Raw genomic sequence first — 23,107 nt, forward strand, 5'->3', positions numbered from 1 at the left:
GTTTCACCAGTCCCCGGTCTCCGAGAGGCGGGCCTCACCCTCAGCCCCGGCTGCTGGGAATGGGGACAGCAGTGCAGGCTGGTGGCTGGCTGTGGTGGGAGGGATTGGGGAGACAACAGCAGTGACTGGAGGCAATGAAGTGACAGTGAGTGTGCAGGTTAGTGCAGCAGAGTGGGGGAGACAATGTAGATCTCTGGCAGTGACACTTCTATAGGCAGCAGGGTGAGATCACGTGACTGCAGCTGCCTGGGCATGATAAAGAGTAATAATAATTTAAGATCTTCCTGGTCTTTGATGTTTGTTTAGCTGGGATTGGGGATCCAAACTGAGGAGAATCCAGAATGTCCATGCTAACAAAAGGTTGTGGTCAAATGCTTTAGCTGTATTTTATTGAAATGACACAAAGCTGCTGAATTGCTAAAACACGTTTAACATGGTCTCTTTATTAATATTTTATCTGTATTTTATTGAACTACTGCAAAGTGCTTGTGGAGTAGTTCAAATGGGTGCAAGATGCATCCTATTGAAAAGGGTGCCTGCTATAATAGCGTGCCTCGGGGCTGGCGTGATTCAAATAGCGGGTGCTCTGTGCCACAGTGCACCTAAACCGAGAGGGATATGGATGTTTCCTTTTAAACAATACCAGAATCACACACCTAAAACAAGCATGCAGCTAATCCAGTCTGACTGCAGTCAGAGCACCTGATCTGCATGCTTGTTGGGGGGCTGTGGCTGAAAGTATTAAGCAGGGCCGGTTCAAGTAACAATTGGGCCCTAGGGCAATATTAGCCTGGGGGCCCCCCAATAGACACCCCCCGACCAAAAAGCGTCATTAGAGGCCCTTTGTTGCAGCCAAACTTCCCTCCTGGGCCCCCTGAGCTGGTTACTGACCCTCCCCCAATCACCTCCCGACTCTGCAGAGTCCCTAGGGAGCAACAGTTAAGATGGGGAGGGACACCTTGGGGGCCCCTACAGGCTCTGGGGCCCTGGGGCAATTGCCCATTTTTTCCTATGGTAGAGTCAGGCAACTGGTATTATTTAAAAAGGAAAAATCCAAATTCTTCTCAGTTTAGGTTCACTTTAAGTAGGGAGTGGTGAAGTTAATGTTAAGCATGGGAGGGGGTTAAGGTTAGTTGCCCATCTGGGTTGTTAAGGTAAGGCGCCCACTGGTGGTGCTCCGGCTGGGCCACATGAACAGTACTAGCGCTCAGATGTTTAGACTGCATTTTTTAACATTATTATCTCTGTTTTATTAAACAAACAAAACAAAGAAAAAAAAGGAAGGTAAGTCTGCCAACTGTAAATAGTATTGTTTTGTTTATATAACATTCTCAACTAAACTGGTTTAGATCTGGGCCAGGGCACTATCTGCAACTATGTGTATGCTCTTCTTTGTGTTTGGGTGGTTTTCCGCTGGGCATGGCAGTTTTCTCCAAAATCCTCCAAAATACTGGCACATTACCTTCCTACTTCCCAAAATAGTCCTTAGAATATGGAAGGGATTCTAGACCATGATAGGATTAGATAGTGAGCCCCTCTGAGGACAATCAGTGACATGACTATGTACTCTGTACAGTGCTGCCGAAGATATCAGTGCTACAAATCCATAATAATAATAATATGGTAGGACATTACACTACGATTATGGTAGGATTAGATTGTAAGCTCCTCTGAGTACAGTCAGTGACATGATTATGTACTCTGTAAAGTGCTGCAGAAGAGTCAGTGCTATACAAATAGATAACAATATGGTAGGAAATTACACTTTGCCTATGGTAGGGTTAGATTGTGAGCTCCTTTGAGGAGAGTTAGTGACATGACTATGTACTCTGTAAAGTGCTGCAGGAGATGTCAGTGCTATATAATAATATGGTAGGACATTAGGCTACGACTATGGTAGGTATTAGATTGTGAGCTCATCTGAGGACAGAGTTATAAATTTCATAGCAAGCTCATGGTGAACCAGAACTGCTAGAAGTGTGTAAGGGGCTAAAAAGGATTAAAGGACAACTGAGGTGACATGTGACATGATGAGATAGACATGTGTATGTACAGTGCCTAGCACACAAATAACTGCCGTGTTCCTTTTTTTCTTTCTCTGTCTGAAAGAATTAAACATCAGGTATGAAAGTGACAGTTTCTAAGTAATTACAGCCATAAAACACTTTTCTGTCAGTAAATTGCTTCTGAGTGCAGGAAAGAGACCAAAAGGGTCAATAATTCATAGAATTGAGCTCTTGCATACTTCAATGAAGGTGCCATTGAGCAGAGACAATGAAACAGTAAAAACTTAAAAACTAGATTTAAATATAAAATAAAACTGGGATAGCTAAAAAAGTCATTTTTAGCAGAAGGAGAATAGATACAATTGTTTTTCTCATCAGTTTATTTTCACCTCGGATGTCCTTTAACCATCTTAGCGGTATGGACGAGCTCAGCTCGTCCATCACCGCCGATGGCTGCCGCTCAGGCCCTGCTGGGCCGATTTTGTTCAAATAAAGAGCAGCACACGCAGCCGGCACTTTGCCAGCCGCGTGTGCTGCCCGATCGCCGCCGCTCTGCGGCGATTCGCCGCGAGCAGCGGCGAAAGAGGGTCCCCCCAGCCGCCTGAGCCCAGCGTAGCCGGAACAAAAAGTTCCGGCCAGCGCTAAGGGCTGGATCGGAGGCGGCTGACGTCAGGACGTCGGCTGACGTCCATGACGTCACTCCGCTCGTCGCTATGGCGACGATCTAAACAAAACAAGGAAGGCCGCTCATTGCGGCCTTCCTTGTTTATTCTGGGCGCCGGAGGCGATCGGAAGAACGCCTCCGGAGCGCCCTCTAGTGGGCTTTCATGCAGCCAACTTTCAGTTGGCTGCATGAAATAGTTTTTTTTAAATTTAAAAAAAACCCTCCCGCAGCCGCCCTGGCGATCTTAATAGAACGCCAGGGTGGTTAAAGGGAAGGTTCAGGGTGGCTCTTAAAAAAATAAAAATGCCCATCCACTTACCTGGGGCTTCCTCCAGCCGTGGGCAGCCAGGACGTGCCCTCGGTGCCGCTCCGCAGGCTCCCGGTCCCCTCTGGTGGCCGACCCGACCTGGCCAGGCCGGCTGCCAGGTCGGGCTTTTCTGCGTTTCAAAATGCGCCTCACGGGGGCGCGCTGACGTCATCGGACGTCCTCCAGGCTGTACTGCGCAGGGGGTGCGCTGACGTCCGATGACGTCAGCGCGCCCCCGTGAGGCGCATTTTGAAACGCAGAAGAGCCCGACCTGGCAGCCGGCCTGGCCAGGTCGGGTCGGCCACCGGAGGGGACCGGGAGCCTGCGGAGCAGCGCCAAGGGCACGTCCTGGCTGCCCACGGCTGGAGGAAGCCCCAGGTAAGTGGATGGGCATTTTAATTTTTTTTAGAGCCACCCTGAACCTTCCCTTTAAGCCCTCTTACTAAAAATGCTATGCAAAACAGTGCGTACACACCTTTGATGGATGTTGACTGTCGGAGACCAGGACCTGGTCCGCTTGGGTGACATCGCTGGGCTGGGCCACACACAGCCGTGTCAGCTGTGTTGCTATGCGAGGGGGATAAAGAGGGATGACAAGTGGCGCATGCGTGTTGTCACACGGGGGAGCGTTGCAAACAATGGGATCGCCTGGGGTTTGGCGTCACTGGGGTTGAGTGCATCTGCCAGATCACTTGCTGGTTGGAGGTCGCCGGCTGCTGTACACACACCTGATTGTCGGCTGAGGCGGGTGTTAACGGTTGCCTCAGCCGACTACAGTCAGTTGTGTGTGCGTGGCTTTAGATGACAATGAATGTGCTAAATAAATACACAGACAAAGAAATGTTAATTTCTATTTAGTGCATTCCTAATGGGGTCATTTTCTTCCACAGAGCAATGGAAAGATTGTACCGGGCATGTGAAGTTTATCCCCAGCTGTAATTTTAGATCCATCGCCTCCGACACAGATACAGTTACGCTAATCACTAGACAAGACCACCGTATCAGCAATCAGCCATGAGCTTCCTGTTTGACTCCATCCTCATGGTCATATCTCAGGTAAGGGGCTTAATTAGGTGGCTGAGAGCTGCAGATATAGTTATTACCAGGGCTATGAAGTCGGTACAAAAATCCACCGACTCCCAACTCCTCAGTTTAGGATTCCACCGACTCCTCTAATTTGCATATTACAATCTTGTTGATTGAAAGTATGTAACATGAAATTCATCTCTTAACTGCTAACGCTTAGGAATTTTAAAAGACAACTGAAGTGAGAAGGATACGTAGACTGCCATATTTATTCACGTTAGTCATAGACTAAAACTAGTCCTTGGTAAGAGTACTTGTAGAAGGTACAGACCAGAACAAAGAACATCTATCAGGCCCTAGGCAATGTAAGTGTGGGTACATGTAAGAGTGATGTGCAGGTACTCTGCAGGGGAATGAGGAGATTCTTCCTCTATTACACATTCTTCATGCACAATCTGAACCAGGTTTATGGGTGACAGACAACACCTCTGTGTTCAATGTGCACAACATTCTCAGTGGATTCCCTGCAGCTCTGTGGAGAGTGCATATGTAGAGTATAGTACTACTGTGTAACAAAGTAAATCTGAGACAGATGAAATTAAAGTTGTATACATACCTGGGGCTTCCTCCAGCCCCCTTCAGGCTAATCAGTCCCTCGCTGTCCTCCTCCACCACCTGGATCTTCTGCTATGAGTCCAGGTACTTGAGCCAGTCTGGCGTAGTGCGCATGCATACACTCCGCCGCCAGGAGTGTACTACACCTGCGCAGCACTATTGCGCAGGTGCAGCACGCTTCTGGCTGTGGAAGCGGCATGCGGCCGGACTGCGCTGACTGGCTGAACTACCAGGACTCATAGCAGAAGATCCAGTTGGTGGAGGTGGACAGCCCCAGGTATGTATAAAACTTTTCTTTTCATCTGTCTCAGGTACCCTTTAACTCGTAGTCACCAAACCAAATTTTAACATATCAAATAATTTGATTTCATGAGCAAAGGGAGTGCATACATTTGCATAAATCAGCATCAATGCGGAATTATTTCCATCTCGTAGTCCATCTCTATTAGTGACACAGCTACACATCAGGCTTTATACTTACAGCATAGATGTTATTTAGTATATATAAGAGATTCCTGTGTACACATCATATATACAGTCACAATCAGATATGTATATCTGACTTTAAAAATACGGGGACTGCTTTATTGAAGCAGCACAAGTAACTAATTTTGATTGGTTTATTTCATTTTTGTGGACTAAGCACAGCTATTACTGTATGTATAATTTATGATGACTATTATCTGAGAAATGGCACATTTTATAATATTTTAAATAGTTTAAATTCATTATTAGGAGTCGGGGTTGGTGCATTTTTTCCGAACTCCAACTCCAGGTACCCAAAATTGCTCTGACTCCGACTCCACAGCCCTGGTTATTACATGACCTAATCTACATTGTTTCAGGTAGTACATTGAACAATTGACCTCAGTCTTTGCAGCGATGATACCTAAGGCTTGTACGCATGCTTGACTAAAGTCGGCTGAGGCGACTGATAATGACCACCTCAGCCGATAATCAGGTGTGTGTACGGCAGCCCCCAACCTCCAAGTGAATCGGCTGTCAGATCTACTCACCCGATCTGCGATTGAAAACGCCTTTCCAACCAGGGCTGTGGAGTCGAGAAGTCAGAGTCGGAGCAGTTTTTGGGTGCCTGGAGTCAGTTTCATAAACTGAGGAGTCTGAGTCATAAGATTATTGTCAAAAAGGCAAGGTATAGGGAGCACTGAGCTGGTGGAAAAATATGAAAATTTATTGCAAAATTCAATAGCCTATAGACATGCAAAAAACAGACAACATATACCCTCCCATAAAACCAAAACTGGAACAAGCAAAATACTGAGGCAGCTGCATGGAACCGGAGTGCACTCCTATCAAAGTCCAAAACATGCATGCAATAAAAATGTCTTCATGCCCATAGTAACCTTGTATCCAGATACAACCAGGCAGGGTGACCGGATAGCAAGGGCAATCAAACCATGTGCACAGCCAAGAAAATACACGCCTCTACATAAATTATGTGTACGCTTCTCATTACTGACACATATGGTAGTGTCCAGGGCCGGATTTGTACTTTTTACCGCCCAAGGCCCATTGTCATCAAGTGCCCCCCCCCACCCACCCACCGACCAACCAACCGTTGTCTTCTTTACTTCTGCTCCTCCATACTTTTAAAACATTTGTGGCAGGTCATGGGAGGGGGAATTTCCTCAGGAGGGGGAAGCCTCTAGGTCCTAATGAGACTTCCCCTGTCCTTCTCTGCAGCATGGATCCAGTGCTGGCTCCTCCGGCGAAATGGACACCATAATATTTACAGTGCGAACCTCACCCAGACACAGTATCAGCTTCTTGCTTGGGCGGAAATAGCCGAGCCCGATCTTGTCCGCTCTACTACACAGGTGCAAGTTGCCGGCGCAGTAGAGTGGACCGGATCGGGCTCGGCTATTTCCACCAAAGCAGCTACTGCACGAAGGGCATTGTTCAGGGCAACCAAGCGGTGGAAGCCATAGTGCACCTGTGCAGACTTTCTCAGGGGGCCAGTGCTAGATCGGGGTGCTAAGGAGGACAAGAGAAGTCTCATTAGGATCCAGAGGCTTCCCCCTCCAGAGGTAAGTATCCTATAGGGGCACTTTCTTCACTAAAGATACTCTTTAAATACTGTAGTTGGACTGGTTCACACACCTTTCCTCCTCCACTGCAGCAGGAGCTATGCAGCAGCATACTTCTATACAGCATCTGACATGTCACATGACATGCAAGAACACCTGAGAGCCGTAAAGAAGTATGCAGCTAAGGCCTGGTTTACATTGGCACTAAAAAAAAGGACTGTTAGCAGACTGTGACGGAACGGATCCTAACAGATGGTAACAGATCCAATGTTAACCTATGGATCCGTTCTGACAAAACCGAAAACTTGGGTCTGCAACGATTTTACCGTATCGATGGACATTTCTCATTGACTGCACGCTAAAGGTGGATAAAAAACTGATATGTTTAAAAATGTTTCCCTTTTCGATGAATACATTTTTATGCGGATTGGTTTTTTATCTCGAGTGTGAACCGAGCCTTGAAGAGAACCTGAACTGAAAATTAAAAGTAAAAATAAACATAAACACGTCATACTTACCTCCTATGTAGTCTACTCATCAATCTCTTTCTCCTCTCCTGCGTCCTGTTTGTCCACTGTGATCAATGGAATTCTCCGTCCTCCATGCTGAAAATGGCCATTACCCCATAACAGCTTCTGGTCAGTGCACTGTTACACTGTAATATCGCCCACTTGAGCCATAGGGAAACATGGACATTACCTAGCACATTCAGTTGTAACTGACAGCAGCTGATATATAACTGAAAGCAACTGGTATATTTCAGTTCTGACAAAATATTGTCAGAACTGGAGGGGATCACTGTAAGAAGATAATGGTAAGCTTCTGATAGGAACTGACGGCGAGGTAAGTATGTAATATTAATTTGCAGGTACATTGTGTGTTTATTTTAAATAATTTTACTCAGTTCAGGTTTCTTTTAAAGGGACTTCGAGCTGACTAAAGTAAAAAGATTTATACATACCTGGGGCTTCCTCCAGCCTCATCTGCTTGGATCGCTCCCCCGCCACCATCCTCCGCTGCCTGCAGCTTCGGGAACCGGGTCCCGCCACTGACGTCATTGCGGCCAGCTACGCAGGAGAAGTGCTGCCTCTACGTATCTCTCCAGCGGCTGCTGGAGAGATACGCAAACAGCGCATTTCTCTTACACCAGACTGGCTCTGACGGAAGTGTGGGGACTTGGTACCGAAGCTGCAGACATCGGAGGACGGCGGCATGAGAGCGATCCAGGTGGATGGGGCTAGAGGAAGCCCCAGGTATAAAATCTTTTTACTTTTCAGCTCTGGTACACTTTCAAATACCTAGCTGTAATGAAGAACAGAGGAGAGTTTAGATCAGACATGCCATGGAGGGAGAGCTACAGAGGGTGTCAGTGGTAGGGGGCGTCACACACTGGTTTGTATTTCTGCAGCACTGTACAGCAAATGCATTTGCACTAGGTGCATGTTATATGTGAATGGCTTAAAACTTTTTAACTGTCACTGAGCAATGTGCTGCCCTGTCAGCCTCCTCTCCTGCCTAGACAGCTTAATTTACTATTTCTTTCATGGAGGTCTGCACTGCATTCATCACTTTTTTTCCGTGCACCCCGTGGGGCTATACTGGGCACTACAGCGGCACGGAAAAATCTCCCCAGCACTATTACTGAGAGGGAGTGCTGGGGAAGAGCAGAAGAGAAGTATACAGCAGATGCCCAGTAAGAAGGACAGTGAGACACAAAGCAGGGGAGAAGCAGGGAAGTGCAGCTATCCATGTGCAGCCTGCATCAGAGCTTCTTAGAAGTAGTAATAACTTACCGAACGTGCCGATTTCCTTCCTCCATCATCTCCTGTATCCCCGCCCCTCTGAATTTCTGATAGGCAGGGGAGCAAGGAGGAGGGCGGGGATACAACGGGCTGCACTGTCTCCTCCTCCACCATAGACTGATACTGAAAGAGGGGCGGAGGGAAGCATGATTGACAGCGGGAAGGGCTGTAATGAATCGGCCACTGCTCCTGTCATATAGCAAAGCACCCGCACTGTCCATGTCTGCAGCTGCCCCTGCACACACAGATATGCAATGCAACTGAGTTCAGAGTAGTGGTGGGCGGCTGCAGACAGACAAGTGACACTGGCCACTGTATCATTGTGAGGAATGGCATGGTCGGCCATTGGTAACGCTGCTTGACTGTTTAACCCGCCCCTTACTTAGCTCCGCCCTAGTCCCAGGCCTCGAAGGCCTGCCCACAAATCCGGCCCTGGTAGTGTCAAACCTCAACCCCCATCAATAGAACTTAGCTCACACTCACGGCACTTTCCGTTATATGTAGCAGCAGTTTGGCAACCTTAGCCGATACTTCGGCATCTCACCACGCCATAGGAACGGCCATCATTGAAGAATCGTGCGCCGGTTTCAGCCGCATGGAACACTGTGACGGTGAAGTGGGGGGAGGAAGAGATGCGGAGGCACAGGTGATGAAAGCCGGGACCCACTTCCGGGTAGCATGGCGTGTCACGTGACGCGTTTAGTCACGACCCACGTGACTTCTTCAGACGTGACGTAAGCAAGGGGTGTGTGTCCTTTTATGCTTTCAGAAACCGCCCATAGCTTGAGCCGATCATATGCAAATTTAAAAAAGCCGGTGTATTTGCTGCCATCTACTGGCCAAAAAACAATTATGTGCACTTAAGAGAGATGAACACAGGAACTTTTTCCAATATATACATATACAGATAAAGCCATCTTTTTCAACAGATCTTACAAAAAAGATTTTATATTCAAGTCCTTATTGAGACCTTTTGGGAACAAACTGCCACACTTATAGATCCACATGGATTCTTTTCTTAAAGAGTACCCGAGGTGGGTTTGAAGAATATTATCTGCATACAGAGGCTGGATCTGCCTATACAGCCCAGCCTCTGTTGCTATCCCAAACCCCCCTAAGGTCCCCCTGCACTTTGCAATCCCTCATAAATCACAGCCACGCTGCTGACAAACAGCTTGTCAGAGCTGGCTGTGTTTATCTCTATAGTGTCAGTCTGCTGCTCTCCCCGCCTCCTGCAGAACTCCAGTCCCCGCCTGCATCCTTTCCCTCCCTGCTGATTGGAGGGAAGGAACAGGGGCAGGGACCAGAGCTATGCAGGAGGCGGGGGAGCAGCTGAGACTGACACTACAGATGTAAACACAGCCTCACAGCATGGCTGTGATTTATGAGGGATTGCAGAGTGCAGGGGGACCTTAGTGGGGTTTGGGATAGCAACAGACGCTGGGCTGTATAGGCAGATCCAGCCTCTGTATGCAGATAACATTCTTTAAACACACCTCGGGTTCTCTTTAACAATTGTGTGTCATAATCTCCACGGCGCGGGCTGATGTTCAATTTATAGATGCCCATAAATCGCAGCCCAGACACATCAGAATTATGGGTGGTCTTAAAGTGCAATGCAAGAGGATTTTGCATGTCTATAGGCTATTGAATTTTGCAATAAATTTTCATATTTTTACACCAGCTCAGTGCTCCCTATACCTTGCCTTTTTGATACTACTATATTTATGGGTGAGACGAGCCTATTTTGGGTTGATATCCCGTACTCTCTTGCTTTCATAAGATTATTGTACCAACTCCACAGCCCTGGTGAGTATTAGACTAAGGAGTCTAAATCTGAGCAATTTTGGGTACCTGGAGCTGGAGTCTGGTTTCTTAAACTGAGGAGCCAGATGATTTTTTTTCCCATTGCCCACTGTGTGACGTCATACACGCTGCTCCGTTGTTGCCCCTACATAGCTACAGTACGTGTCATCAGCTACCGAGCTGACACACACATGTATGTACTGGTCAGCCCAGTGATGTCGCCCAAGGGGATTGGGTACCGACCCCCAATGGGCGACATCAATCACAGATGTGTACACACCTCCCTGTGCCACAGTCATACAGTCACTCCCGGGCCAATTTGGTTCACTTTCCTGTGAATATTTCTTTTTTCACTTTGGAAGGAAATGCTAGCATCAGAAAAACGGGGAGAAGGTGTGAACTCTACACTAATCATATGGAATCGCTTCCTTGTCTCCGTGGGGATTCTGCATCTTTTAGAAGCTACTGGAAAATAGATGACATACAGAGGATGTAGAAACTTAAGTAGAGGAACCTTTTTTTTGTTTCTGGAATGAGGAACGATATCAATGAAAGGTTTTTTCTTCCTTTTTGCGTCCGGGGAAAATGTACTCTCTACTTGCCCATTTCAATGGCTTTACAAAGGACAGCATGTTAGAGGAAATCTCTCCAATGCGGGCAGTGGCTACAGTTATAAATGACAATGGCCTCAATTCACTAAGATCATGCTAGAGATAATAAGGCAAGAGAAAACTTACCTCCACACGTGAGAGAGTTATCTTACCTCTTCATTCCTTAAGTTACCTCTCCTGTAGTTAATTTACCTCCTCTGTAGTTATTTTCACATGCAGCTAATTAACCTCCTGAGCGGTATGGACGAGCTCAGCTCGTCCATCACCGCCGGAGGCTGCCGCTCAGGCCCTGCTGGGCCGATTTTCCTCAAATAAAAAGCAGCACACGCAGCCGGCACTTTGCCAGCCGCGTGTGCTGCCTGATCGCCGCCGCTCTGCGGCGATCCGCCGCGAGCAGCGGCGAAAGAGGGTCCCTCCAGCCGCCCGAGCCCTGCGCAGCCGGACCAATCAGTTCCGGCCAGCGCTAAGGGCTGGATCGGAGGCGGCTGACGTCAGGACGTCGGCTGACGTCCATGACGTCACTCCGCTCGTCGCCATGGCGACGAGGAAAGCCAAACAAGGAAGGATGCTCATTGCGGCCTTCCTTGTTTATTCTGGGCGCCGGAGGCGATCGGAAGAACGCCTCCGGAGCGCCCTCTAGTGGGCTTTCATGCAGCCAACTTTCAGTTGGCTGCATGAAATAGTTTTTTTTTAATTAAAAAAAAACCCTCCCGCAGCCTCCCTGGCGATCTCAATAGAACGCCGGGGAGGTTAACAGCCTGTCTTTAACTCTGGAGTTATTTTAAGGATTGGAGAGTTAATTTAAAGACAGAAGAGTTAACTTTAGGCTTGCCTGAGGTAAAATGTTTCCTGAATACTACATGCCTTATCACCATGGTAACAACTCTAGAAGAGTTATTAAAGACAGGAGATAAGTTTAGTGAATTGAGGCCAATGACTTTAGCTCTACCCTTCATGCTGCTTGCACAAGCTCACAGTGTCCTGTTTCTCTCCTCTCAGCTGCTCTTCTTTGGATTTGGATGGCTGTTCTTCATGCGGCAGCTCTTCAAAGACTACGAGGTGAGTTTTGTGGCAGAGTCTTGTTGAATGGTGCTTAGAGATGGGGGATCAAAACGATCTTGTTAGCCTTGCAGTGGCTGGATAGTGTAATGGTTAAGGGTTCTGCCTCTGACACAGGAGACCTGGTTTCAAATCTCAGCTCTTCCTATTCAGTAAGCCTGCACCTGTTAAAATGTACCTGAGATGGTGATTGTAAGAAACAATATACATGATCGCTCACTCGTAGTCCTCAGTCGACTCCTGGTTGGTCTGCAACTGGCCCCGGTAAGTCATCCAGCAGGGGCCAGTTGGCGCAGGCGCAGTCCTGCCTCGCTCCCGTCGCCAGGAGTGTTCTGTGCATGCGCAGTAGTACTGCACAGGTGCAGATTGCGCCTGGTGACCAGAGCACGTGCGCTGCCTTTACACACATGCGCAGTTAGCCCCAGACTGGAGGACTTTCTGGGGCCAATTGCAAAAGAACCAGGTGGTGATCAAGGACTATGAGGGAGCTATCAGGCCAGAGGAGGCTCCAGGTATGTATATTTTTTTCTTACAATACCCATCTCAGGTACATTTTAAGTAAGGAGACCTTGGGCAAGACTCCCTAACTCTGCTCCTGCCTACAGAGTGTCTCCTAGTGATTGCAGCTCAAATGCTTTGAGTCCGCCAGGAGAAAGGGGCAATATAAATGTTCTGTGTCTTTTCGTGTCTTCTGTGTCTTGTTAGAGACATCAAGCAGTGGGTCACTGACTTGTAACTCCAGTAAAATATTTTGTGTTTTGTCTGCTACTGAGCAGGTAACCTGTTACCGTGATCATTTCACTGGAAAAAGAAGGGACCAGAACTTTTCATAGTGGAGACACAGACACAACAATTTCACAGATGTTCTAACACTGTCCTAAAATACTGAAAATGTAGTTTGAATTGTTTTATGGGTTTCCATTAATTAGATCTCGCCTAACTGAAAAAGTTCCTCGTTGTGCGGGTGAAGTGAACAGCCCTACTTGCAGCACTGGGTTTAAATGTGGGCCAGGACACTATCCTTCTGTCTGCATGGGTTTCCTCTGGGCCTATGAAAAGCTCGTTACTGTAGCTAAAAAAAAGACTTTCCACAATTCTGTTGGCACTGCCCAGTTCGGCACAGTTCAGCAAAGACGCACAGACCAAGTAAAAAAAATAAAAAAATTAGGGGACATATATTTTTGAAAAAAAGGGGCTTACATATATACTGTATTTGGGGCACTAATGATTTTTAGGAAATGTTTTATTTTTTGATGTTACAACCCCCTTTAAGAAGGCAAATCCTGTACATTGAGTACTTTATTGGGAACACTATATGGAATACTAATATTGGGTTGGGCCTCACTATTTAAAATGTACCCGAGGCGACAAGGTGAGATAAACATATGTGTATGTTCAGCATCAGTACAAAACATACTAATAACCAGGCTGTTTTACTTGTTTTATTTTTCTGCCTGAAAGAGTTAATTTCTAGGTATGGAAGTGACAGCTTCTGTCTTGTCGGTACCTAGTCGGGAATATAGTAAACATCATTGATAAGCAAACTACAGCCATAAAAGTTTTCCTGGCAGTATACAACTTCAGAGAGCAGGGAGGAGATACAATCAGGGCTGTGGAGTCGGTCCAAAAATCCACCGACTCCGACTCCTCAGTTTAGGATTCCTCCGACTCCACGACTCCGACTCCTCTAATTTGCATATTACAATTTTGTTGATTAAAAGTATGTAACATGAAATTCGTCTCTTAACTGCCAACGCTTAGGAATTTTACAAGACAACTGAAGTGAGAAGGATATGTAGACTACTATATTTATTCCCTTTAGACTAAAACTAGTCCTTGGTAAGAGTACTTGTAAAAGGTACAAACCGGAACAAAGAACATCTATCAGGCCCTAGGCAATGTAAGTGTGGGTACATGTAAGAATGATGTGCAGGTACTCTGCAGGGGAATGAGGAGATTGTAAACAGACAACACCTCTGTGTTCAATGTGCACAGCATTCTCAGTGGATTCCCTGTAGCTCTGTGGGGAGTGCATATGTAGAGTATAGTACTACTGTGTAACAAAGTAAACCTGAGACAGATGAAATTAAAGTTTTATACATACCTGGGGCTTCCTCCAGCTGCCTTCAGGATAATCAGTCCCTCGTTGTCCTCCTCCACCACCTGGATCTTCTGCTATGAGTCCAGGTACTTGAGCCAGTCAGGCGTAGTGTGCATGCACACACTCCGCCGCCAGGAGCATACTACACCTGTGCAGCACTATTGCGCAGGTGCAGAATGCTCCTGGCTGTGGGAGCGGCATGCGGCCGGACAGCGCTGACTGGCTGAATTACCAGGACTCATAGCAGAAGATCCGGGTGGTGGAGGACAGCGAGGCACTGATTAGCCTGAAGGGGGCTGGAGGAAGCCACAGGTATGTATAAAACTTTACTTTTCATCCGTCTCAGTTACCCTTTAATTTGTAGTCACCAAACCAAATTTTAACAACACATCAAATTATTTGATTTCATCAGCAAAGGGAGTGCATACATTTGCATAAATCAGCATCAATGCAGAATTATTTCCATCTCGTTGACCATCTCTATTAGTGACACAGCTACACATCAGGCTTTATACTTACAGCATAGATGTTATTTAGTATATATAAGAGATTCCTGTGTACACATCATATATACAGTCACAATCAGATATGTATATCTGACCTTAAAAATACGGGGACTGCTTTATTGAAGCAGCACAAGTAACTAATTTTGATTGGTTTATTTCATTTTTGTGGACTAAGCACAGCTATTACTGTATATATACATTATTTTTAATGACTATTATCTGAGAAATAGAACATTTTATCATATTTTCTATTTTAATTACAGTTACAAATTCATTAGGAGTCGGAGTCGGTGCATTTTTTCCCGACTCCGACTCCGACTCCAGGCACCCAAAATTGCCCGACTCCGACTCCACGACTCCGACTCCACAGCCCTGGATACAATACATGAATTATTGACCTTTTTTTTTTTTTTTAACTCTGGGACACTTAATAGGCTGCCACTGATTAGAGACAGTAAAACTTTCAATTTACTTGGTAAATGTTTATATAAAGAATAAAACTATGCGGTATCTAAAATCACTAAGACTTATTTTTCCTCCATCTTGATGTTGGAAAGTAAAGCTCGTGCCCTGTATCTGCACAGAAGGCAGAAATATTTTGCGGCTGCACCAAGTGTTTCTTCTGGTTTGGGATGATGAATCTCACATATCTGTTTCCTCACCCAGGTGCGGCAGTATGTCGTCCAAGTTGTCTTCTCTGTGACTTTCGCCTTTTCCTGCACCATGTTTGAACTGATTATTTTTGAGATCCTCGGCTTGTTAAATAGCAGGTGAGTGTCATTTGTGGACCATAAACTGCATGCTATATGCATGTGGGCGTGACTGTAGGAAGAACAGTAGAAGCTAGACTACATTTCCCAGCATCCCTGCATTTACAGTAGAAACCATGCATCTGCATGAGCAGGGGGAGCCTTGTGGTTCACAGGCTGCAAGTGGTGAGAAATGGAAGACCCCACTCTACTAACGGAATAATAGCCACGATAGCCTGTATGGATAGGTGCACAGCTGCTGCAGAATCAGAATCAGAATCATCTTTATTGTCGCCAAGCACACCGATTGGTGGGCCCGGAATTGCTTGTGGTTCACATGGCAAATGGCAGTTCAGGTACATATAACACTTAACACCCGGCAACATATAACACCCGGCAAACATAATCAAGGCAAAGCAAAACATACACGCAACCGTATAGAGCAACACATTTAGAGTCTTGGGTTGCCCTGGGGGCTAGATTGACCCAGTGATGGTGGTGGTGGGGGGGGTCTTGAGTTCAGTGAGTTCAGCAGGTGAACTGCTTGGGGGAAGAAGGTGTTCATACGCCTAGTGGTTTTGGAGGGGATGGATCTGAACCGGCGTCCCAATGGAAGGGTCTCGAAGTAGCGTCTGCCCGGGTGGGAGGGGTCGAGTAGGATCTTGGTGGCCCTTGTCTTCATCCTCGTGGAGTAGAGGAGATCTAGTGAGGGCAGGTGGGCGCCGATGATCTTTTCTGCTGCGTTTATCACTCTGTGGAGTTTGTATTTATCCTTAGCAGTTGCTCCGGCATACCAGACTATGATGGAGCAGCAGAGGATGGATTCGATGGTCGAGGTGTAGAAGCTGGTCAGCAGTTCCCTTGACATGCCGAATTTCTTCAATTGGCGCAGGAAGAATAGCCTTTGCTGTGCTTTCTTCTGGGTTTTAGTAGTGTTCTGCTCCCATTTGAGGTCGCTTGTTAGGGTTGTGCCTAAGAACCGTACGCTTTGAACTCTGGAGACCTCAGACCCGTCGATGAACACAGGGAGGGGGGCAGGGGGGAGTTTCCGGAAGTCCACGATCAGTTCTACTGTCTTTGCCGTGTTGAGAACAAGATTGTTGTCCTTGCACCAATCGCAGATCCTCGCAATTTCATTTCGATAAGGGTCCTCCCCGTTTCTGTCGATGAGGCCGATAAGCGTGGTATCGTCAGCGAATTTAATAACTTTGACGGAGTCGGAGGTCGAGGTGCATTTGTTGGTATACAGGGAGAACAGGAGTGGGGACAGCACGCAGCCTTGCGGTGCACCGACATTGGTGGTTCTCTCGCTGGAGATGTGACTGCCAAGCTTGACCCGTTGAGTTCTGTTGGAGAGAAAGTCCTTAACCCACCTACAGAGGAGGGAGTCTATCCCGAGATGCGCAAGGTTGTCAATCAGAATGTCCGGGCAGATGGTATTAAAGGCCGAGCTGAAGTCCAGGAAAAGGACTCTCGCGTAGGCCCCTGGTCTGTCGAGGTGTTCCGAGATGTATGCTAGGCTGACATTGATGGCATCATCAACTGATCGGTTTTCCCTGTAGGCAAACTGGTGTGGTTCAAGGAGGGTGCTGGTGGAATGCTTCAGATGGGCCAGCACCAGCCTCTCGAATACCTTCATGATGACGGGGGTCAGGGCTACGGGTCTGAAGTTGTTGAGCTCCATGTTCCCAGGTTTTTTGGGGACTGGTATGATTGTGGACCTTTTGTGCAAACAACGTTACACAAAGGATTTACAATTGAAAAAGTTCAGTTCCAAAGATAATACTAAGTTGTTGTTTTTGTAACTCTTCCTGTACTGGAAAACAATATAAGACTCTTTACTAATGTTCTATTTCTTAGCTGTACTACGCTTACAATTCATTAGCTCATAAGTTTTTTTCCGCTTCAGGTGTGCTTTATCATGGTGTGCTGTGTTAGGGATTTTTGATTTTTGATCTGTTACAAGGTGGGGAGCGCTGTTTCATTTAAATAAACCTTTATGTAACAACTCTCGCCTTTCAGTTCCAGATACTTCCACTGGAAGCTCAATCTCTGCGTCATCCTCTTGGTCCTGGTCTTCCTGGTCCCGTTTTACATTGGCTACTTTGTGGTGAGCAATATTCGACTGTGTGAGTACAATGACACCCCACTGTCTTTCCCTGTAGAGGAGATAGCTTGCTGCATGGTGCGAGAGGTTATACTACAGAGACCGAGAGTCGGATAGAAGTAACGGTGCTCAGTGAGGTGCTAATGATTCCGAGTTGGTGCAATGTTTGTGCAAATGTACGCAAATTTGACTAGCATTTGCTGCATTTGAGTGATCCATAAAATTTGCATCAACTCTAAATTCTTAGCACCTCATTGACCATCTGTTTTTGATAGCGGTGCATTGATGTATTCTGTAAACACATATATGAAAACTTCATGTTATGTGATGCCTGGTACACAATGGCCTCCATTCACAATGAGTTACTGCATTCAGTAATCAAATGTCAGTAAGCTACAGACGGAAGTATGACTATATTCTCATTCACAATGAATTCCGCCTGAAACATTTGCGGAAAAAGTGCAGTAAACAAAAGTGATAAAAGTGTGGTAACATGTCTGTATAAAAAAACAAAAAAAACAACCTGTTAAGACTTAAATTCTGCAAAAATGAAATTCATTACATAATGAAAGCAGAGTACAGTTTCACCTTTAACCTCCCTGGCGGTATGATTCCACCGGCCTTGCGGCCGCGGGAGGGTTTTTTTTAACCCTTTTTTTAATTATTTTTTTTTGCATGCAGCTAGCCTAGCGCTAGCTACATGCTGCCCCCCTCCCTGCGGCATCCCCCCGTATGCACCGATCGCCGCCGGCGCGTATGCCCATCCGGAAATCCCGTTCTGAACGGGATTTCCATGAGGGCTTCCCCCGTCACCATGGCGACATGCGCGATGACGTCACCGACGTCATGACGTCAGAGGGAGTCCCGATCCACCCCTCAGCGCTGCCTGGCACTGATTGGCCAGGCAGTGCACGGGTCTCGGGGGGGGCACCCTCTGATGCGGCGGGTAGCGGCGAATCGGCGCGGGGCGGCGGCGATCGTGAGTAACACGCAGCTAGCAAAGTGCTAGCTGCGTGTATAAAAAAAAAAATATGCAGATCGGCCCAGCGGGGCCTGAGAAATCCTCCTGCGCGGCTTACCCCGTGTCCAGCACAGGGTTACCACTAAGGAGGTTAAAGAGGAACTAGCAAAAGGGAAGTTAAAAAAATAGAAGAGAAATCAAGAAATTATGGATATTCACCATTTAATTAGTTCATGTTGTTTGATCCACAGTCAGCCTGCAGGTCATCATCTTTACTACTGGCAGACATGAAACAAAAATAGCACCAACTGCCATTATATATAACCACACCCTCCAACAATGCGATAGGCTAAAAGGTTGTTTTGTTTATACTGTAGATATACATATGCACAGAGGAAGATACAGTTGATACAGTTGTAACTAACTGTTATTTCCCACAGTGCAAAAGGTTCACAGACAGGAAACTGTCAGGACCTAGGTCAAACTGTGGGAGGGGTTTACCACAATATCAGCCATACAGAGCCCCCTGATGATCCGTTTGTGAAAAGGAAAAGATTTCTCATGGGAAAGGGGGTATCAGCTACTGATTGGGATGAAGATCAATCCTTGGTTATAGTTCCTCTCTAATTACCGGGTTTTTTTTTTTCTTATCACCTGTAAGTACCTGGTGCTATTTTTCGCTTCACATCCAATCCCATGTAGTCTAGAGAACTTCGAGATGTGTTTTCTGGACTTTGTGTCTGATGTGCGTCGCTGGTCCTCCAGCTACCACTTTGCCGCCGCACGGTATGAGTGTGCGGTCGGCAAGTGGTTAAGGAACGTTTAACTACTTTGTTTTATCACTATTACCACCCTGTTACCGCACTTATTTACCAACCTTTACTCGCACTCGGAAATATTTTTTTGAATGTGGATAGAAAAAAATCGCAATTACTGCTGTCGGTTATTTTTTTGCTACAAATCTCTTTACCGAACATGGTATTGTGAATGGAACCCAATGTGTACCAGTCAGATCAACTGAAAATTTCCCATTCGATACTTTCCAACATGTCTGATCTGCTTCTGATCAAGAAACGGATCGATTTTGTACAGTACAGATCTCAAAATCGATCCTTTTCTTGATTGGAAGCAGATCGACCATATTGGTAATTATCGAACAATGGGAACTTTCACATTGATCTGACGGGAAAATTGCGTGGTGTATATATACCAGGCATATGGGCCTGAGCACACTTGCACACCTCTGTGCATTTCTCAGCAACACTTCAATGATCAGGCATGCTCATTCAAATGAGCTTTAATTGCCGCAGCTGAGCGGGTAGATGCGGCTGGGTTAACTACCCATAATGCCGCTCTCCTCCCAGCGTTTCAATGAGCTTTCAAGCGTCTATTGGATGCGCTGCAAGCCTCGCTATGGCGCACTTCCTACTTCAAGCCAGAAGGAAGAAGTGCTCCATAGCGAGGCTTGCAACGCGTCCATTAGGACGCTTGCAAGCTCGTTGAAACGCTGGGCGGAGAGCGGCATTAGGGGTAATTAACCCCGCCGCATCTACCCGCTCAGCTGCGGCAATTAGAGCTAATTTGAATGACTAGTAACCACCATGGTAACTCGTGATTAATCCGTGATGAGCATCCCTGTCAATGAAACACAATGCTGAAAAAGGCACAGCAGCACAAGTGTGCTCAGGTCCTGACCATACACTACTCAATTAACACTCTATTTTGTTTTCATTAATAACCACTTCCCAACTACAGTTTTAAAAACCAGAGCAATTTTCACATTCCACTCTTCGCATTCATTCACCAATAACATAAGCATTACTTAGCACACTGAAATGATCGATACATTCTGTTTTTTGCCACAAATTATGCTTTCTTTGGGTGGTACTTTTTTCTAATAATTATTTTATTTTGTATGCATTTTAAAAAGAATAACAAGGAAAAAAATCGTCTTGGTTTAATCAAAAACAAAAAAATGGAGTGATAATTGAATAGTGTATGGCTTGCTTAATTACTGTGGCACCCAAGTGACTTTGTAGTGGAGACTCTACCATGCTATGTCTATGTAATAATCAAGTTATCAAGTAAGTAAATCGGCTAATTGAGATGAGTGAAAAGTGCTGTTATGTTTGCAGAATGAACATTCGTTGTCAGATCACTGTGCTTATAACGTGTTCATCAGATTGCTAATTTTCAGCCTAATCACTCCTGCATGGCCTCCAATTTCTGCCTGAATGTGATCTATTAAATGGTGCCCTGGTCTGATTCAGACATCAGGGGCTTCTGGGATGGAAAGCAGCAGTTACAGGCAGGGCCGGATTTTCCATAGGGCACTGTAGGCACGTGCCTACAGGCGCCTTATGTGGGAGAGGTGGCTCCTCCTCCTTACATCACTTACCTCAGGAGCTTACAGTCTAATCTCTGCCTCATATCCCTTACCTCAGGCACTTACACCCTAATCCTTGTCTCCTGTCACTAAGGATGATATGAGACCGAGATTATAGAGTAATATTCTAAGGACAGTGACATAAGGCAGGGATTAGAGTTCAGAATATTTTACTTGGGGTGTCGCCTGTGTTCAGGGTCGGAGTTCAGGGCGCCAGAACGTCTGTTCCTACAGGCCTCTGAGTTGTAAATCCGGCCCTGGTTACAGGCAAAACAGGTGCTAGGTACACTCTACATGGATTTTTTTTTTCAAATTAGAGGAATCGTCAGGCAAAAAAACAAACCAAATGAATTTCACTTACCTGTGGCTTCTACCTGCCCCATGCAGCCATCCTGTGCCCTCGTAGTCACACTCACTGCTGCTCTAGTCTTCCGCCGCCAGCTAGTTTCGTTTTTGCCGACCTCGGGGTCGGCAGGTCGGCAAAAACAAAACTAGCTGGCGGCGGGGGACCGGAGAAGCAGTGAGTGACTACGAGGGCACAGGATGGCTGCATGGGGCAGGTAGAAGCCCCAGGTAAGGGAACCTTTTTTTTTTTGCCGGACGTTCCCTTTAAGTAAACACACCCGACAAAAGGTGTTGCATACAAACGATTCCCAATGAACACATATAACGATACTTCTACACATAGTGTTGCGTGGATTACGATGATCACCCGAATGACTCCAACAGGGTAGATCATATGTTGTGCCTGAGAATCATCGTTTGTATTTGTATCTTTACACTCTGTTGGGCTGTTTTACAATGAATGATCTACTTTTATCTAGCGTAAGTGCCAGGCCCCTTTTACACTTGCAGGTGAAACCTGTGTTGCTCTATCCATTTTTATCTCAGGGAGCTGCAGAAGCAATTTAAGTCTATGGCACTTTCACACTTGTTTCGGTCTGTTGCGGTGCGCCAAAAGTATCTGAGCCAAAAGAAGAGCTGCAGCGCTTTCCTGCAAGCACTGCACTTAATGCACAGAACCTGATGTAATGCAAGTCTATGGGCGACAGTGTAAATGGCGGAGCGCGTGCTGCGCGTATCCGCAGACCGACAGGGACCCCAGTGATGTACTTCCTGCCCAGCTGGGAGCCACTGAACAGGAGGCAGGGCTATGCATATGACTTGTCTGCACACTCTGCTGCTGGGTCACCATTGACATTTTTTGCACTGTGATACGACAAGAGCATTGCAATGCAAAAAATAAGTGTTCTGGTGCCCATTACTTGGTACAATTTTTTTCATCCAATCTTACCATTTCTATGTAGTATAAGGGTAAATTAAGTGAATATACTGAAAGGATAATTTAGGCAGTTCCCTTCTATTACATAGAAATGGTAAATTGGATGAACAAAATTGTGCCATGTAAGACCAGCCTTATGGTGCTCATGCTCATACATGGTACATTTTTTTTTCTTTTTTTTCAATTAGATCATTTCATTTCGGTTAACCCATTAGATCCAAGAATCGCATTGATCAAAATTAACAAATATAAATATCTTTCCAACATGTCTGATCAGATTTTTATTGGAAAAAAAACTGGATAATCATTTGTTTTTCTTGAGCAAATAAAAAAAAGGAAAAAAAAGTATTTTCAACTTTTATTCGATTTGATCGTTTTGGTCCAATAAACGGAGAAATGGAAAGTTTTTATTGTACTGTGTGTGGGCACCATTAGACTGTATAGTGCTGAGCTTCATTATATTACCATTTTATTTCTTTTCCTTTTATCATTCAAAACTAAAGACAATTTTCTTATGTACTTGATATGTACGGCAGCTGAGATGTGATGTGTGGCGTGCCTGTCATTTAACCCTTCCTCTCCCTGTCTGCAGTGCACCGCCAGAGGCTGCTCTTCGCCTGCATCTTATGGCTGACGTTCATGTATTTCTTCTGGAAGCTGGGAGACCCCTTCCCCATCCTCAGCCCAAAGCACGGTACGTTCTCACCTCATCTGCTGGAAGGAAAACACACTGGCCCATCAACCGGGCACTCCGGTCTCCTCTCACATCCCAAAAACATACAGAGAAGTTAATTGGCTTCCCCTAAATTTTCCCTAGACTACGATATTTACACTGCATGTGTGGTTTCATAAACTGAGGAGTCGGATTTGGGTGATTTTTGTACCCACTTCATGCCCTAGTAAGGGCTGTGGAGTCGGAGCAATTTTGGGTACCTTGAGTCGGAGTCGATGGTTTCATAAGCTGGGGAGTCAGATGATTTATGTATGGACTCCACAGCCCTGATTTAATCTTTTCCCAATCGAACAAAACACCTTAAAAAAATCTAGTTTCTACAATACACCTGGATAAAT

General features: G+C 46.0%; 1 protein-coding gene across 1 annotated transcript in view; it reads left to right on the forward strand.

The window, feature by feature from the left end:
* Positions 1 to 58: 58 nt before the first annotated feature.
* The window catches only part of GPR89B (G protein-coupled receptor 89B), a 75,411-nt gene continuing 52,362 nt past the window's right edge, over positions 59 to 23,107 (forward strand). Inside the window, exons 1-6 of the mRNA XM_068266194.1 lie at positions 59 to 157; positions 3,868 to 4,033; positions 11,885 to 11,944; positions 15,218 to 15,321; positions 17,323 to 17,429; positions 22,629 to 22,730. Of these exons, the coding sequence (XP_068122295.1) occupies positions 3,992 to 4,033; positions 11,885 to 11,944; positions 15,218 to 15,321; positions 17,323 to 17,429; positions 22,629 to 22,730 (415 nt within the window). The 5' untranslated portion in view covers positions 59 to 157; positions 3,868 to 3,991. The remainder of the gene's footprint in view (positions 158 to 3,867; positions 4,034 to 11,884; positions 11,945 to 15,217; positions 15,322 to 17,322; positions 17,430 to 22,628; positions 22,731 to 23,107) is intronic.

Source organism: Hyperolius riggenbachi, chromosome 2 (genome assembly GCF_040937935.1).
Source record: "Hyperolius riggenbachi isolate aHypRig1 chromosome 2, aHypRig1.pri, whole genome shotgun sequence".
Taxonomy (NCBI): Eukaryota; Metazoa; Chordata; class Amphibia; order Anura; family Hyperoliidae; genus Hyperolius; species Hyperolius riggenbachi.